We start from the raw sequence: 18,389 nt of genomic DNA on the forward strand, positions 1-18,389 counted from the left end.
CAGCCCCCCAGCACCCCCCAACCCCCCCAGCACCCTCGAACCCCTCAGCACCCCCCAACCCCCCCAGCACCCTACAACCCCCTCAGCACCCTCCAACCCCCCCAGCACCCTTGAGACCCCCCCCCAACTCACTAAACCGAGAGCCCCCCCCCCCCAAATTCCCAACTTCCCCCATTCCCCCACCCCCATAAACGGGGGTCTCTCAGCCCCCCCTCGCCCGGCAGCCCCCCCGGACCACCTCAGGCTGCCCCCAAACCCCGTTTTTGGGGTGTTTAACCCCCCCCCCCAAAAAAAAAAGACCTGGAGTCGGAGGACGACCCCTCGCCCTGCGCCTTCTCGGGCCACGGCCGCGCCTGCCTGCAGAACAACACCGAGTGCCGGGGCCGCTGGGAGGGCCCCAACGGAGGCATCACCAACTTCGACAACTTCTTCTTCGCCATGCTCACCGTCTTCCAGTGCATCACCATGGAGGGCTGGACCGACGTCCTGTACTGGGTGAGCTTCTTTTTTTTGGGGGGGGGGCACCCCAAAATCCGCCACCCCACCCCCCGAAATCCGCCCCGTTATGTGGGTGGGCCCCGCTGCCTGCCTTTGGCATCCCCCGAGGGCCGGGCTTCCCTTTCGTCACCCCAAATTTCCCCCCCCCCCAAAGCGTCACCTCAACCCCGTGGGGGTCACCCCAAATTCCACCCGCCCAAATTTCCCCCCCTCCCCCCCCTAAATTCACCCCAAATCCCCCCCGCCCCCCCCAGATGCAGGACGCCATGGGCCACGAGCTGCCCTGGATTTACTTCGTCAGCCTCGTCATCTTCGGCTCCTTCTTCGTCCTCAACTTGGTCCTGGGGGTGCTGAGCGGGTGCGTAAGCCGTTCGCGTGTCGTTCGCGTGTCGTTCGCGTGTCGTTAGCGTGTCGGGGCGTGTGCCACACGTGTCCCCCCCCTCAGGGAGTTCTCCAAGGAGCGTGAGAAGGCGAAAGCCCGCGGAGACTTCCAGAAGCTGCGGGAGAAGCAGCAGCTGGAGGAGGACCTGCGGGGCTACATGGACTGGATCACCCAGGCCGAGGACCTCGAGGGGGACGAGGACGAGCACGAGAAGCACCGTGGGTTTTTTTTTTGGGGGGGGGGAACCCCTCGCGGGGACACCCCCACCTCCCAACCCCCCTGCCCCCCCCCCAAATCCCGCAGGTCTGACCACCGAGGAGCTGATGGGGAAGCGGAAGCCTCGCCTCAAGTGGCTGCGGCACGCCAGCCACTCCACCGACACCCACGGTAACGCCCCCCCCCCACCAAAATTGGGGCGTCCCCCCCCCCTTTTTCCCCCATCTGAGGCGTCCCCAGCCCCCCCCCCGACCTTGTGTCCCCCCCCACCCCCCCCAGCCAGCCTCCCCGGCAGCGAGACGACGTCGGTCAACACCGAGACGGCCGGCGAGGAGGAGGCGCAGCCGAACGCCTGCGACCGCTGCCTGTGAGCGCCGAAATGGGGCCCCCGGGCCCCCCGCAAGACCCCCTGCAGCCCCCCAGGGTGCTCTTCACCCCCCCCGTGTCCCCCCCAGTGCTTCCTGTAGCCCCCCAGATCCCCCATAGCCCCGCTGGGACCCCAGCGTTGCCCCCGGGATGCCCTACAGCCCCCTGTATTCCCCCTGGGGCCCCCTTAGCTCCTTAGAGTTCCCCCAGGACCCCAAAACTGATCCTGGGACCCCCGTAACTCCTTATAGTTCCCCCCAGGACCCCAAAACTGACCCTAGGATCCCCCCAGCTCCTTAGAGTTCCCCCCAGGACCCCAAAACTGACCCTAGGATCCCCCAGCTCCTTATAGTTCCACCCCAGGACCCCAAAACTGATCCTGGGACCCCCCCTTACTCGTTATAGTTCCCCCTAGGACCCCAAAACTGACTTTGGGACCCCCCATGATTCATTGTAGATCCCCACAGACCCCAAAACTGATCCTGGGACCCCCCCCAGCTCCTTATAGTTCCCCCTAGGACCCCAGAACTGACCCTTGGACCCCCCCAGACTCCTTATAGATCCCCCCCAGACCCCAAAACTGACCTTTAGACCCCTGATGAGACAGACCATCTGGGATAACCCCCCTGTCACACCCTCTGCGATCTCCTGTGCCCTCCCCGAACCCTGTTTTTGGGGTAACTTGATGCTTTTATTTATTTATTTATTTATTTATTTATTTATTTATTTATTTATTTATTTATTTAATTTATTTATTTATTTCCTCCTCCCCAGGGGCAAAATTACCAAGACAAAATTCTGGTGAGTGGCGAAACGGGGACTGGGGGGGGGGCCCTGACACCGCCCTGCTTCCCCTATAACGCCCCGCGTCGCCCCCAAATCCTCTCTACCCCCCCAAAAAATCCCATCTCTCCCCCCCCCCCCAAAATAAACCACCCCCCACCCCCCCAAGGCGTCGCCTGCGCCGCCTGAACCGCGTGCTGCGCCGGCGCTGCCGCGGGGCGGTGAAGTCGGTGTCCTTCTACTGGACGGTGCTGCTGCTCGTCTTCCTCAACACCCTCACCATCGCCTCCGAGCACCACGGGCAGCCCCCGTGGCTCACCGAGACGCAAGGTCGGCGGGGCTGGGGGGGTCCCAACCCCTCCCAACCCCCCCCCAACCGCACCCCCCGCGGGGTTTTGGGGCGTTATCCCCCCCCCCCCGTCTCGATTTTCGCCCCTGCAGCCTACGCCAACAAGGCGCTGCTCTCGCTGTTCGCCGCCGAGATGGTGCTGAAGCTCTACGCCCTGGGGCCCTCGTGCTACTTCGCCAGCTTCTTCAACCGCTTCGACTGCTTCGTGGTGTGCGGCGGCGTGCTGGAGACGGCGCTGGTGGAGCGCGGCGCCATGGAGCCCCTGGGCATCTCCGTCCTGCGCTGCGTGCGCCTGCTGCGCGTCTTCAAGGTCACCAGGTGCGGGGACGGCGGCGCTGGGGACACCGGCGGTGTTGGGGACACCGGGGGTGGCACGGAGCCACTCGTCAGCCCCCCAGAGTGTCCGGTTGGCGGCACGGGGACGACACGGTGATGGGGACGGGGATGACACGGGGTTGGGGACATCGGGGGTGACGCAGCCACCTGTCACCGCCATGAATTACTTGGTGGCACGGGGACGACGCGGTGACGATGATGACAACGGTGACAAGGACCCCCGCCGGGTGGCGCGCGGCGGGGCTTGCCGCCAGGAGGGGGTACGTAGGGGAGCCTGCCCCAGTGCTCCCAGTGCTCCCAGTGCCCCCCCGCCCCCCCCCCCCCGCAGGCACTGGGCGTCGCTGAGCAACCTGGTGGGCTCGCTGCTGAACTCGATGAAGTCCATCGCCTCGCTGCTGCTGCTGCTCTTCCTCTTCATCATCATCTTCGCCCTGCTGGGCATGCAGCTCTTCGGCGGCCGCTTCAGCTTCGACGAGACCCAGACCAAGCGCAGCACCTTCGACACCTTCCCCCAGGCCCTGCTCACCGTCTTCCAGGTGCCCCCAAAAGCAGCGAGGGGACCCCCAAAAAACACCGGGGGGGAACCCGCAAGCCAGAGGGGAGACCCCCCCCCCAAAAAAACATGAGGGGGAACCCCAAAATCCGGGGGGGGGATCCCAAAAAACGTGGGGGAGAACATAAAAACATCAGGCAGACCCCAAATAAATGGAGGGGATCCCCAAACCATGAAGGGAGACCCCCAAAATCTGGGGGAGACCCCAAAACCATTGGGGGGGGAGACCCCAAAACTATGGGGGGGATCCCAAAACCACGTGGGGAGACCCCAAAACCGTAGGGAGCCCCAAAAAGTGGCGGGGGAATCCCCCCGTTGCGATCCTGCGGGGACGTGCATCCTCCCACCCCGATCAGGGAGGACTGGGAGGTGGTGGTATGCAGGGAGGGGGCGTACTGGGAGCACTGGGACGGGCTGGGAGGGGGGATGCTGAAGTTTTGGGGTCCCCCCCCCTCCCTTTTCCCCCAGATCCTGACGGGGGAGGACTGGAACGCGGTGATGTACGACGGGATCATGGCCTACGGCGGTCCCGTCTTCCCCGGGATGCTCGTCTGCATCTACTTCGTCATCCTCTTCATCTGCGGGAACTGTGCGTGGGCGCTGGGAGCACTGGGAGCACTGGGAGGGGGGCGCCGGGGAACCGGGAGGGACTGGGAAGGGGGCGCTGGGGAACTGGGAGGGACTGGGGATGGTCCTGGGGAGCTGGCACAGGAGGCAACAAGCAGGGAATGGGAACCGAACGGTGCGGGGACACGGAGGGGGCTGGAAACACCCACGGGGGGGTTACTGGGAGGCGCTGGGGGGATACTGGGAGCACTGGTTAACCCCTTCCTCCCCGCAGACATCCTCCTCAACGTCTTCCTGGCCATCGCGGTCGATAACCTGGCGGACGGTGACAACATCAACTCGGGGGCCGAGGGCAAGAAGTGAGCCCAGGGGCGTCCTGGGGGGGGACAGACGGACACGGGGGGGGGACAGACAGACATGGGGGGGGGCAGACAGACATGGGGGGGGCACCAGCGTCCCCTGGCTGAGCCCCCTCTGCTTGTCCCCCCCCCCCCCCAGGGACAAGGCCGGGGAGGCCGTTGCGGGGAGCCAGGACGTGAGCGTGAAGGTGAGCGCGAGCGGGTTTGCACGGCCCGACACGCGTGTGCGCGCCTCTTGCACACTCAGCCCCCCCCCCCCGTCCCCCCCCGCCCCCCCAGGTTGAAGGGGAGCAGCAGGAGGAGGAGGAGGAAGAGGAGGGGAGCGAGGAAGGTGAGGCCGGGACCCCCTGGGGGGGCAGCGGAGCCCCCCCCCCCCCCCCCTCCTGTGACACCGGGGTCCCTGCAGGCGACGAGGAGGCCGGGGGGGAGCGGGACAGCCTGGGGGGGGCGCGGCTGGAGGGCCTGGAGGAGCCCCCCAAGAACAAGGTGGCGCCGATCCCCGAGGGCAGCGCCTTCTTCCTGCTGGGCAGCACCAACCCGTGAGGCTGGGGGCAACTGGGAGCACTGGGGGCAAACTGGGGGGGAGCTGGGGGTGAGAAACACAAACTGGGGAGGGTGGGGGGACAGACTTTGGGGGGGATACTGGGAATAGGACAAACTTTGGGGGGGATACTGGGAATACTGGGATTGGGGGATGGAAATGGGCGACTGGGGACACAAATGGGGGGGGAACGGGGACACAAACTGGGGGGACTGGGAGCACTGGGACAGCAGGGCTGGGGATGCTGGGGGCGCTGGGACTGGGGGGTGATTCCCTGTGGAGACCGGGGACGCTCTGGGAGAAACTGGAGGGAACTGGGACTAACTGGGAGCGCTGGGGGAGGGCGTCCCGGACAGCGGGCTGAGGGAGAACTGGGAGGAACTGGGAGCACTGGGAGGTGCTGACGCGTGCTCGGCGCAGGTTGCGGGTGCGGTGCCACGCCCTCATCCACCACCACGTCTTCACCAACCTCATCCTCGTCTTCATCATCCTCAGCAGCGTCTCGCTGGCCGCCGAGGACCCCGTGCGCGCCCACTCGCCCCGCAACCACGTGGGCTACTGGGCAGACTGGGCGGGACTGGGAGGAGCTGGGAGGAACTGGGATAAACGGAGCGGGATGGGGGGTTGGGGGCTCCATCACCCCACGGCCGCCTGGGACCCACGCGCCCCACTGGTGGCCGGGGTGGGGGCAGAAATGGGGGGAACTGGGGGGGATTTGGGGGGGTCCCTGGGGGTGTTTGGGGTGGGGGTCCTGGGGGGGGGTCACCCCGTTTTCCCCCCTCCCCCCCCCCACAGATCCTGGGCTACTTCGACTACGCCTTCACCTCCATCTTCACCGTGGAGATCCTGCTCAAGGTATTGGGGGGGTGGGGTGTTTTTTTTGGGGGGGGTCCTGGGCTTTTTGGGGTCCCTGGGGGTTGGGGGGAGTCCTCGGGGGCTGGGGGGGGGCCTCCCCGGTGCTCACCGCCCCCCCCCCCCCCCCAGATGACGGCCTTCGGCGCCTTCCTGCACAAGGGCTCCTTCTGCCGCAACTGGTTCAACCTCCTCGACCTGCTGGTGGTCGGCGTCTCCCTCGTCTCTTTCGGCATCCAGTGAGCACTGGGGGCACTGGGAGCACTGGGAGGGGCACTGGGAGCCCCGGGAGGGGCACTGGGAGGGGCACTGGGAGGGGCACTGGGAGCAGTGGGAATGCAGCTGGAGGCACGGAGAGCGTCAGTGCTGCTGGGAACGCTGCTGGGGGCACTGGGAGCCACTGGGAGTGCCTCTGGGAGCACTGGGAGCGCCCCTGGGGGCACTGGGAGCACTGGGAGCGCCCCTGGGGGCACTGGGAGCACTGGGAGCGCCCCTGGGGACACGGGTGTCCCCCGCCACCCGCGGCAGCTCCAGCGCCATCTCGGTGGTGAAGATCCTGCGCGTGCTGCGCGTCCTGCGGCCCCTGCGAGCCATCAACCGCGCCAAGGGCCTCAAGGTACGGCGCCGGGAGGGACTGGGGGGGGGGGGTACACCCTTACTGGTGCCACTGGGAGCACCGGGATCCCCAGCACGCGGCACGGGGCGTGCCTGGGGCGGTGGGCAGCGGTGGCGTGCTGGGGGGACTGGGAGAAGGGGGTGTCCCCAGCGTCCTGGTGTCCCCAGCACCCCGTGTCACAGTGTCCCCGTGTCCCCCACACCCATGCCCTGGTGTCCCCCACACCCATGCCGCGATGTCCCTTTGTCCCCAATGTCCTGGTGTCCCCGACACCCAGTGTCACAGTGTCCTGGTGTCCCTGACACCCATGTCATGCTGTCCCCATGTCCCCAATGTCCTGGTGTCCCCGACACCCGGTGTCACAGTGTCCTGGTGTCCCTGACACCCATGTCATGCTGTCCCCATGTCCCCAATGCCCTGGTGTCCCCAGAGTCCTGGTGTCCCCACCACCCGGTGTCACAGTGTCCCCGTGTCCCCAACACCCATGCCATGATGTCCCCGTGTCCCCAACACCCTGGTGTCCCCAACACCCCCGTCACGCTGTCCCCGTGTCCCCGCCGCCCCCGTCACGCTGTCCCCGCGCCCCCAGCACCCATGCCACGCTGTCCCCGTGTCCCCAATGCCCTGGTGTCCCCCACTCCCATGTCACACTGTCCCAGTGTCCCCAACACCCATGCCACGACGTCCCCATGTCCCCAACGCCCTGGTGTCCCCACACCCATGCCACGATGTCCCCGTGTCCCCGACACCCATGTCACAACGTCCCCGTGTCACCAGTATCCTGGTGTCCCCCACACCATGTCACGCTGTCCCCATGTCCCCAACGCCCTGGTGTCCCCAACACCCATGCCACAATGTCCCTGTGTCCCCAGTGCCCCGGTGTCCCCCACACCCATGTCACACTGTCCCTGTGTCCCCGATGTCCTGGTGCCCCCCACACCATGCCACGCTGTCCCCGTGTCCCCAGTGCCCCGGTGTCCCCAACACCCATGCCACAATGTCCCCATGTCCCCAATGCCCTGATGTCCCAACACCCATATCACACTGTCCCCATGTCCCCAATGTCCTGGTGTCCCCCACACCCATGTCACACTGTCCCCGTGTCCCCAGCGCCCATGCCACGCTGTCCCTGTGTCCCCAGTGCCCCGGTGTCCCCACACCCATGCCACGATGTCCCCGTGTCCCCGACACCCATGTCACAACGTCCCCGTGTCCCCAGTATCCTGGTGTCCCCAACACCCATGCCATGATGTCCCCGTGTCCCCAACGCCCCGGTGTCCCCCATACCTGTGCCACGTTGTCCCCGTGTCCCCGCCGCCCCCGTCACGCTGTCCCCGCGCCCCCAGCACGTGGTGCAGTGCGTCTTCGTGGCCATCCGCACCATCGGCAACATCATGATCGTCACCACGCTGCTGCAGTTCATGTTCGCCTGCATCGGGGTGCAGCTCTTCAAGGTGGGCGCCCCCCTGCCCCGAGGGGGCCGGGATCCCCCCCCAAAGGGGCCGGGACCCCCCCCAAAGGGGTCAGACCCCCCCCTGAGGGGCCAGGACCCCCCCAAAGGGGCCAAGGACCCCCACGGCCCCTCTGATCCCCGTTTCCCCCAGGGCAAGTTCTACAGCTGCACCGACGAGGCCAAGCACACGCCTGGGGAGTGCAAGTGGGTCCTGCCCCCCCCCCCCATGGCCCTGAGCGTGAGTGTGAGCGTGAGTGTGAGCGTGAGTGTGAGTGTAGGCTGGGTGTGCGAGCGCGGGGCGCGAGGACGGGCTGAGTAAGCGGCGAGTTGAGCGGAGCGCTGAGTGGGGGCAGAGTGTCGGTTGTGAGCGGAGGCTGAGTGTGAGTGGGGTGTCTGAGTGTGAGTGCAGGCTGCGAGGGGGCTGCGTGTGGCTTGTGAGTGTGCCTGGAGTGTGAGTGGAGCGGCTGAAGGCAGGCTGGGAGTGTGGTTGTGAGTGTGGTTGGAGCGTGCGGCTTAGGTGGGTCCAGGCTAAGTGTAGAAGCTGCGAGCTGAGGGTGAGTGTAGGTGTGAGTGCGGGCTGAGTGTGAGTGCAGGTTGTGAGTGTGCACTATGAACCAAGAGTGAGTGTGACGGGTGAGTGGAGTGGGCGAATGTAGGTTGTGGAGTGAGTGTAGGCTGAGGAAGTGTGAGCTGAGTGTGAGTGCAGGCAGGGTACGAGTGGAGCGTAGGCTGAGTGTGAGTGCGGGCAGGGTACGAGCGGAGCGTAGGCTGAGTGTGAGTGCCGGCTGTGAGTGTAGTTGAAGTGTGGGTGAACGAAATGCGGGTGGCTGATTAGGTTTGGAGTGAGTGCAAGGCGAGTGTGAGTGTAGGGTGTGAGTGTGCAGTATGAACTGTGAGTATGGCTGGAGTGCGAGTGTGAGTGGAGGGGGCGAACGCAGAGCGTGAGTGTGGGCTGAGCGTGAGAGTGGGCTGAAAAAGTGAGCGTGAGCGTGGTCGGAGCGTACGCGTGCAAACTGAGTGCCCTCTGAGCGTGGACATAGTGCGGGGGAGTGTGGGCTGAGTGTGAGTGTGGGCTGAGTGTGGGCTGAGTGTGAGTGTGAGTGTGAGTGTGAGTGTGGGCTGAGCGGGTTCCCAGCCCAGCGCGTGCGCCGGGTGCGTGACGGCAGCGGGGCCGCCCGTGGGGCGCGTCGCGGTGCCCCCGCGCGCCCCCTCCCCCAGCCGCCGGGCGCGTTCCCGCTGCGCGAGGCCGGGGCCGTGCCCCCCCCGCGGTGTCCCCCCCCCCACCCCGCGGTGTCCCCCCCCCCGCAGGGGCACCTTCCTGGTGTACAAGGACGGGGACGTGTCGCACCCCTCGGTGCGCGAGCGCCTGTGGCACAACAGCGACTTCAACTTCGACAACGTGCTGGCGGGGATGATGGCGCTCTTCACCGTCTCCACCTTCGAGGGGTGGCCCGCGTGAGTGCCCCCCCCCCCCCCCCCCCCCGCGGCGCTGGCACCCCGATAGGGCGCCGGCACCCCACTCTGGGGCCCCAGGGGGCCGGCACCCCCACCCTGCACCCACGTGGCGCTGACGCCCCAACGTGCGCCTCCTTGGCGTGGGACACCCCAAATTCTTACCCCCCTGGGGCACTGACGCCCCGAGGTGCACCTTTAGGGCACTGACGCCCCGAGGTGCACCCTACGGGAGGCACTGACACCCCCAAGGTGCACCTTTAGGGCGCTGACGCCCCGATGTGCCCCCCCCGTAGGGTGCTGACACCCCAACACCCTTCTGGTTTGACACCCCAATGTCCATCTCCCCTGGGTGCTGACACCCCAACCTTCACCTCTAGGGTGCTGACACCCCAATGTGACCCCCCCATAGGGTGCTGACACCCCCCCAACCTGCACGCATAGGGTGCTGACACCCCAATGTACCCCCTGAAGGGTGCTGACACCCCAATGTACCCCCCCCATAAGGTGCTGACACCCCAATGTCCACCTCCCCTGGGTGCTGACACCCCAACCTTCCTGCCCCATAGGGTGCTGACACCCCGACCTGCACCCATAGGGTGCTGACACCCCAATGTGCCCCCACCCCCCCCCCCCCGATAGGGTGCTGACACCCCGACCTGCACCCATAGGGTGCTGACACCCCCATGTGCCCCCCCATAGGGTGCTGACACCCCAACCTTCACCTTTAGGGTGCTGACAGCCCAATGTACCCCCTGAAGGGTGCTGACACCCCAATGTACCCCCCCCATAAGGTGCTGACACCCCATTGTCCACCTCCCCTGGGTGCTGACACCCCAACCTTCCTGCCCCATAGGGTGCTGACACCCCAACCTGCACCTTTGGGGTCCTGACACCCCAATGTGCCCCCCCATAGGGTGCTGACACCCCAACCTTCACCTTTAGGGCACTGACACCCCAATGTACCCCCCCCCGAAATAGGGTGCTGACACCCCAACCTCCCCCCCCCATAGGGTGCTGACACCCCAACCTGCACCTTTATGGTCCTGACACCCCAATGTGCCCCCCCATAGGGTGCTGACGCCCCAGCCTGCACCCATAGGGCGCTGACAGCCACCCCATCGGGGCGCTGACCCCCCCAACCCCTTTCCCGCCCCCCCCCAGGCTGCTGTACAAGGCCATCGACGCCAACGCGGAGGACCAGGGCCCCATCTACAACTACCGCGTGGAGATCTCCATCTTCTTCATCGTCTACATCATCGTCATCGCCTTCTTCATGATGAACATCTTCGTCGGCTTCGTCATCATCACCTTCCGCGCCCAGGGCGAGAGCGAGTACCGCAACTGCGAGCTGGACAAGAACCAGGTGCGTGGGGCCCCCCCCGCGGTGCCTTGCGGCCCCCCCCCCCGCGGTGCCGGTGGGTGCGTATTTGCGTCCTGCCCCCCCCCGGCAGCGGCAGTGCGTGGAGTACGCGCTGAAGGCGCAGCCGCTGCGGCGCTACATCCCCAAGAACCGCAGCCAGTACCGCGTCTGGGCCATGGTCAACTCCACTGCCTTCGAGTACATCATGTTCGTCCTCATCCTCCTCAACACCATCGCCCTGGCCGTGCAGGTTCGGGGCCGGGGGGGGCAGTGGGGGGCGTTTTGGGGTCGGCGGGGGGCGTTTTGGGGTCTGTGGGGGGCGTTTTGGGGTCGGTGGGGGGCATTTTAGGGTCAGTGGGGGGCATTTTGGGGTCCGTGGGGGGCGCTGAGGGGGCGTCAAGGGAGTGTGGGGGTAGTTAAAGCGTGCCGGGGGGCAGTTGGGAGCCTGGGGGGGTGGGGGGGGCTTCTAAATGGCCCCGGGGTAATTAAGAAATGCTACTGGGGCAAGTTAATGCACCCCTGGGGGGCGGGGGGGGGGGATAGGGGGAATGGGGGGGCAGTAAAATGGCCCAAGGGGTCGGTAAGGGATGACAAAGGGGTGAGCGGGGGCCTTAGGGACCGTTAAAGCACCCCTGGGGGGGGCAGATTGGCACCCTGAGGGGTTTTAAATGACCTGGGGGTAATTAAGAGACGCTAGAGGGGCAATTAGGGCCCCTGGGGACGGTTAAAAGACCCGTGGGGGGGCTGTTAGGGCCCCTAGAAGGAGACTGGGGGCAGTTAAAGGTCATGGGGGGGGGGTTGTAAGGGAATGGCAGGGGCAATTGAGGCTCCTGGGGCAGTTAAAGCACCCCTGGGGGGCTCAAAAGGACCATGGGGGGGCTTTTAAATGGCCCAAGGGGGGCAGTTATGGCCACTACAGGGGCAATGAGTGCCCCCGGGGGGGGGGGGCAGTTAAAGCAACCTGGGGGGGCTGTTAGAGCACCCCAGGGTGTCAATTGGGTGTTCTGGGGGTGCCTTTAGCGTTCTGGGAGGGGCATTTAGGTGCTGGAGGGGGCATTTAAGGGTTGGGGGGGTGTTTAGGGTTGCGGGAGGGGGCAATTAAAGTGCCCCCCCCCCAGCACTACGAGCAGTCAAAGCCGTTCAACTACGTGATGGACCTGCTCAACATGGTGTTCACCGGGCTCTTCACCGTCGAGATGCTGCTCAAGATCATCGCCTTCAAGCCCCGCGTAGGCTCACGGGGGGGGGTTACAACAAATCTGGGGGGGGTCTCATGGTGGGGGGGGGGCGTTTTTGGGGTGTCCCCCCCCCCCCCACGCTCACCTCCCCCCAGCACTATTTCTGCGACGCTTGGAACACCTTCGACGCCCTCATCGTGGTGGGCAGCGTGGTGGACATCGCGGTCACCGAGGTCAACGTGAGTCACCCCTGCCTCTTCTTTATGGGGTGGGGGGGGGGGGGTCCCCAAAACTTTGCGGGGGGGGTCCGCTGGTGTTTGGGACCCCCCCCCCCCCCACCGTGTCCGTGTCCTCGCGTCCATCTCCATCCGTCTGTCCGCCATCTCCATCCGTCTCCACCCGCGCCGTGCGTGCCTGCAACAGAACGGGGGGCACGTCGGTGAGGTAGGGGGCGTCCGTCCCCCCCATCTAAGTATGTGGGGGGGGGGATTTGGGGAGTGGGGGGGCTCTGAGGGGGGGTCTCCTCACCCCCCCCCCGTGCCCCCCACCCCTCGCAGAGCTCGGAGGACAGCTCCCGCATCTCCATCACCTTCTTCCGCCTCTTCCGCGTCATGCGCCTGGTGAAGCTGCTCTCCAAGGGCGAGGGCATCCGCACGCTGCTCTGGACCTTTGTCAAATCCTTCCAGGTTCGGGGGGGGGACACGGGGACAAAACGCGGGCACCGCTGGGGGGGCCGCACACCGCGGGGGGGGGGCCACGGGACACCAGGGACCCCCCCCCGTTGTCCCCTACCGCCACGCTGGTGCCGCACCCCGCAGGCGCTGCCCTACGTCGCCCTGCTCATCGCCATGATCTTCTTCATCTACGCCGTCATCGGCATGCAGGTGAGGCGCGCGTGCGAGGGGCGCGTGCGAGGGGCGCGTGCGAGGGGCGGGGGGGGCAGGGGGGGTCCCTCAGGAACCCCCCCCCCGCCCCTTCTCGTCCCCCAAGACCTTCGGGAAGGTGGCGCTGCAGGACGGGACCCAGATCAACCGCAACAACAACTTCCAGACCTTCCCCCAGGCCGTGCTGCTGCTCTTCAGGTGCGGCTCCGGGGTCCCCTATGGGTCCTATAGGGTGCCCTATAGGGTGCCCAGGGTCTTTTGGGGTCCCTGTAGTGTGTGGGGGGGGCACCGCACGGTTCCTGTAGGGTCCCTGTGGTGTTTAAGTGGCCTGGCAGGGGCGTGGGAAGGGTCCCTGTGGGGGGGTGTGGGGGGGTTCCTATAGCTTCTGGGGGTTCCTATAGGGTCCCAGTGGGGTTTGGAGGTCCCTGTAGTGGCCGTACAGCATCTCTATAGGGTCTGGGTGTCACTGCATGGGTCCTATAGAGCCTTTATGGGGTCTGGGGGTCACCGCATGGTTCCTAAAGGGTCCTAGCGGAGCCCGGGGACCACCCTAGGGTCCCTGCGAGTCTTTGTAGGGTCCCCACCAAGTCCTTATAGGGTCCGCGGGGCTGTGTGGAGAGTACCTACACGGTCCCTATGGGGTCTGTGCCCGCCTGCGGGTTTGCTATGGGGTACAGGGGGCTCCTGTGGGGTCCGCGCGTCCCTGCAGGGTTCTCACGGGGACCCTCTGTGGGGTCCTGGAGTCCCTGCGGGGTCCCCACCACCTCCCTACGGGGTCTGCGGGTCACCCCAGCCCACCTATAGGGGCATCCTGGTGGGGGTAGGGGTTATGGGGGGGGGGGTCCGGAGGGGCCCTATAGGCGCCAGCCGGGCGTGCGGGGCGCAGGTGCGCCACGGGGGAGGCGTGGCAGGAGATCATGCTGGCCAGCCTGCCCGGCAAGCGCTGCGACCCCGAGTCGGACGCGGGGCCCGGCGAGGAGTTCACCTGCGGCAGCAACTTCGCCATCGTCTACTTCATCAGCTTCTTCATGCTCTGCGCCTTCCTGGTGAGCCCCGCGGCGCCGCCCCGCGGCGCGGCACAGCCCCACGGCGCTGCCCTGCCCCACGGCGCTGCCCCACGGCGCTGCCCCACCCCACCCGAAACACCACGCAGCTCTGGTGCGACACCCCCCAGCCCTACAGCAAGAAGCGCACGCTGCGGCAAGAAACCCCATGACCAGCCCCATAGCGAGCCCCTCAGCCCCACGGCAAACCCCCCAGCCCCACGGCGAGCCCCCCAGCCCCACGGCGAGCCCCCCCCAGCCCCACGGCGAGCCCCCCCAGCCCCACGGCGAGCCCCCCCCCTCCCCAGATCATCAACCTCTTCGTGGCGGTCATCATGGACAACTTCGACTACCTGACGCGCGACTGGTCCATCCTCGGCCCCCACCACCTCGACGAGTTCAAGCGCATCTGGTCCGAGTACGACCCCGCCGCCAGGTCTGGCACCGTCACACCCCCCCCATAAGACTGTGACCCCCCCTCGTCACCCTCACCCCCCCCAACTTGTCACCGTCACCCCCCCTCCCCCGGCCGCAGGGGTCGCATCAAGCACCTGGACGTGGTGACGCTGCTGCGCCGGATCCAGCCCCCCCTGGGCTTCGGGAAGCTCTGCCCCCACCGCGTGGCCTGCAAGGTGCTCGGGTGCACCGTGATGGGGGGGGGGGGGCGCCCCCTGCTCCCCCCCACCCCGTTTACCCGTTGTCTGCCCCCCCCCCGCAGCGCCTGGTGGCCATGAACATGCCGCTCAACTCGGACGGCACCGTCACCTTCAACGCCACCCTCTTCGCCCTCGTCCGCACCTCCCTCAAGATCAAGACGGAAGGTTTGGGGCCGGGGGGGGGGTGACATTGAGCTGGGGGGGGGGTGACAGGAAGGTGGGGACACCCCCTTCCCATTCCCTGCTGTCCTGCGTGTCCCCCCCCCCCAAAAAAAAGGGAACCTGGACGTGGCCAACAAGGAGCTGCGGGCCGTCATCAAGAAGATCTGGAAGAGGACCAAGCCCAAGCTGCTGGACGAGGTCATCCCCCCGCCGGAGGGTGAGCGCCCCCCGTCCCCCCCCAATCTGGGGACACTTTTAGGGGTGGGGGGGGGGGACACTCCTGGTGTCCCTGACCTCCACCCCCCACCCCCCAGAGGAGGAGGTGGACCGTGGGGAAGTTCTACGCCACCTTCCTGATCCAGGACTACTTCCGCAAGTTCCGGCGGCGGAAGGAGCGGGGGATGCTCGGCCCCAGCGCCGGCCCCAGCAACGAGCGCGCCCTGCAGGTGGGTCGGGACCCCCCCGCCCCCAAAAAAACGATGGGGTGGGGGGCGGCCGTCGTGCCCTCCCCCCCCTTATTTTTTGCCCACCTCCCCCCCCAGGCCGGGCTGCAGACGCTGCAGGCGCTGGGCCCCGAGATGCGGCGGGCGCTGAGCTGCGACCTGGAGGGGGACGAGGGCCCCGCGGGCACCCCGGAGGAGCAGCTGACCTACGCCGTAAGCCCCGCCCCCATCGGCCACGCCCTCGCAGGCCACGCCCCCCACCGGACACACCCTCATAGGCCACGCCCACCCCTCCGCCCGCAGCCCCCTGAGGCCCTGTATGGCTCCGCCCCCAGCCCCCCCGGGCTGGCCGAGTCCCCGAAGGCCGCCAGCCCCGTCCCCACCGAGGGGGAGGACCCCGCGCCCCTGCCCCACCTCGTCACCCACCGCCGTGGCGGCAGGTAGGGGGGGGGGCACCCAAAAAGGGGGGGGGGGGGGCGGACGGACGGACAGGGGGCGACCCTAAATGGGGCGAGGGCACCCTAAAGGGGGCACCCTAAGGGTTGTGTGGGGCACCCTAAGGGGTTGGGAGCACCCTGAAGGGTGGGGGGGGGTGGGGAGGCACCCTAAAGGGGTATGGGGGCAACCTAGAGGTGTGGGGTGGGGCACACTAAAGGGGTTGGGAGCACCCTAAAGAGGTATGAGGGAAGCCTAAAGGGGTGGGGGGGCACCCTAAGGGGTTGGGAGCACCCTGAAGGGTGGGCAGGGTGGGGGGGGACCCTAAAGGGGTATGGGGGCAACCTAGAGGGGTACGGGGGGGGCACGCTAAAGGGGTTGGGAGCACCCTAAAGAGGTGGAGGGCACCCTAAGAGGTATGGGGGAAACCTAACGGGGTGGGCGGGGGCACCTTAAGGGGTGGGGGAGCACCCTGAAGGGGTTGGGAGCACCCTGAAGGGTGTGGGAGCACCCTCAGGGGTGGGGGAGCACCCTCAGGGGTGTGGGGGGGACTCTGGGGGCACCGTGGCACCCCCGTAGGGATGGACGAGAGGGGGTGGGGTGGGGGGGGGGACACAAACCCCCCCCACTCCCTCAACCCCCCACGTGCAGGCGGCGCTCGGCTGGGGAGCGCGGCCCCCACCCCGTTGCTGGGGGGCAGGAGGAGGCAGCGCCCCTCGAGGACGGGGAGGAGCCGGAGGACGGCGGCCGCGAGGACGACACCGAGGGCCCGGCCGCCCGCCACCGCTGGGCTGGGGACAGGTACGGGGGGGGGGGGACAGCCCCTATAACCCCCCCCCGCCCCCCACCGGCCCCCTAACGCCTTCTTGTCCCCCCTCCGCAGGCAGCTGGGACCCTCGGCCATCCCCCGCTGGGCCGGGGGGGCCTCGCGGGGGGGCTCGCTGCCGCTGCCCCCCCGCCACTTCGCCCTGCACAACGGGGCGCTGGAGGGGCAGCAGCTCAAGAGGCGCCGGCTCCTGCCCCCCACCCCCGCAGGTAGGGGGCGGGGCTTCTGGGGACCCCCCCCTTCAAATACACCTTGGGGGGGCTTTGGGGAAAGGGGGGGGTACTCACCGAGCCCCCCCCCAAAGGCCGGAAGCCGTCCTTCACCATCCAGTGCCTGCGGCGCCAGGGGAGCTGCGAGGACGAGCCCATCCCCGGCACCTACAACCCCTCGGGCCCCCCTGGCCCCGCGAGGCCCCAGGTACCGCGTGTGACACGCGTGTGACACGCGTCACCCCCACGTGCGTGTCCCTGCCCCGTCGAATGACGTGTGTGTGTGCCCCCGTCCCCCCCCCCAGGGCTACGGCAGCTCCGAAACCTGGCGCCTGGGGGGCTCCTCGCACGCCTGGGCCGCCGCCGCCGCCGCCCCCCGCGGCCACGTCCTCTACGCCCCCCTCATCCTCGTGGAAGGGGGGGCGGCGGCGGCGGGGGGGGCCGGCGGCAGCCTCCCCCCGCTCTCCCGCTGGATTTTAGGGGAACGCGGCCCCCAGGGCCCCCTCCGCTTGCCGCTGGGCCGCGGCTCCGCCGACAGCCTCGTGGAGGCCGTGAGTCCCCCCCACTCCTCCTCATCCTCCTCCCCGCGTCCTCTCCGCAGCGGGATTTACAGCGGGATTTAACGAGGAGTTTAAACGGGGTGTCCCCCCCTAAAAAATAATAATAATAATAATAATAATAATAATCCCACAGGTACTCATCTCGGAGGGGTTGGGGCTGTTCGCCCGCGACCCCAAATTCGTGGCGGTGGCCAAGCGGGAGATCGCCGACGCCTGCGAGCTGACGATGGACGAGATGGAGAGCGCCGCCGCCGACCTGCTCACGCGGCGCCGCCGCCGCACGCCGCCGCCGCCCGGCCCCGTCTACAGCGACGAGGAACCGCTGCGGCCGCCGGCCGAGGAGGAGCTGGCCGACGAGATGGCTTGTGTGGGGGGGGCCCTAAATTTGGGGGGGGGTGGGGTTAAAAATTGGAGGGGGGGGTACAGAGAAAATTAGGAGTATTTCAAAAATCGGGGGGGGGGTAACTCGCAAATGGTGGGGTATGCCAAAGGATAGGGTCAGGGCAAAAAGGGGGGGCATGGCAAAAAAAGGGGGGGGCATGGAAAAAAGGGGGGGCATGGCAAAAAAGGGGGGGCATGGCAAAAAAGGGGGGGCATGGCAATAAAGGGGGGCATGGCAAAAAAGGGGGGGCATGGCAAAAAATGGGGGCACGTCATAAGTGTGGGGGGGGACGGGTGTCTGAGGAATGGGGGGGGGCATGGCAAAAATTTGGGTGATTTCAAAAATGAGGGGGTATCCGGCAAAGGGTGGGGTATGAGTAAGAATAAGGTCGATTTATAAAACGGGGGGGGCACCTCATAAATTGGGGGGGCATGGAAAAAAAAGGGGGGACACTTTGTAAATGGGGGGGCATGGCAAAAAAAAATTGGGGGCACCTCACAAATGGGGGCCACCTCATAAATGGGGGGGGCATCCTAAAAAAAAGGGGTCTCCCTTCTGAAGGGGGGGGAGTTAACCTCAAAAATGGGGGTTACCTCAAAATTTGGGGTCAGCTAAAGAATGGGGGGGGGTCTTGCAAAAAAAAAGGGGGGGGTACTTCAAAAAGTCGGGGGTCACCTTCTGAAATAGGGGACGGGGCCAAAAGGGGGAGAAATTACCTCAGAATAAGAGGAGGAGAATAATCCCAAAACGGGAAGGGATTAACGCATAAAAAGGGGGATTTCACCTCAAAAAAACGCGAGTTACCTGCAAAAATGGGGGGGGGGTAACCTCAATAAAGGGAGGGTCAGCTCAGTCACGGGGGGTTTAAAATGGAAAAAAAAAAAAGTGACGTTACCTCAGAAAAATAGTGGGGAGAACGGATTTT

At 66.6% G+C, this 18,389-nt stretch overlaps 1 protein-coding gene across 1 annotated transcript; it reads left to right on the forward strand.

Moving 5' to 3' along the window:
• Nucleotides 1–298: 298 nt before the first annotated feature.
• LOC308186889 (voltage-dependent L-type calcium channel subunit alpha-1F-like) lies at nt 299–17,477 on the forward strand (the record flags this gene model as incomplete). Its single annotated transcript, XM_080609048.1, is given in 42 exon segments — nt 299–495; nt 753–856; nt 944–1,098; nt 1,184–1,267; nt 1,376–1,463; nt 2,237–2,263; nt 2,415–2,575; nt 2,687–2,912; nt 3,259–3,466; nt 3,952–4,072; nt 4,325–4,409; nt 4,549–4,597; nt 4,689–4,948; nt 5,371–5,500; nt 5,746–5,805; nt 5,935–6,041; nt 6,331–6,418; nt 7,765–7,872; nt 8,023–8,075; nt 9,180–9,326; nt 10,488–10,689; nt 10,778–10,936; nt 11,805–11,915; nt 12,020–12,103; nt 12,288–12,308; nt 12,422–12,550; nt 12,683–12,748; nt 12,855–12,946; nt 13,635–13,794; nt 14,100–14,227; nt 14,327–14,423; nt 14,510–14,612; nt 14,725–14,826; nt 14,924–14,934; nt 14,936–15,055; nt 15,152–15,265; nt 15,356–15,492; nt 16,139–16,288; nt 16,371–16,522; nt 16,618–16,730; nt 16,828–17,073; nt 17,216–17,477. Coding segments are annotated over 42 exon segments (5,217 nt in total), but the record flags the coding sequence as incomplete, so codon positions are not given.
• Nucleotides 17,478–18,389: the final 912 nt, after the last annotated feature.

Source organism: Anser brachyrhynchus, assembly GCF_964034855.1.
Source record: "Anser brachyrhynchus genome assembly, contig: SCAFFOLD_672, whole genome shotgun sequence".
NCBI classification, from domain to species: Eukaryota; Metazoa; Chordata; class Aves; order Anseriformes; family Anatidae; genus Anser; species Anser brachyrhynchus.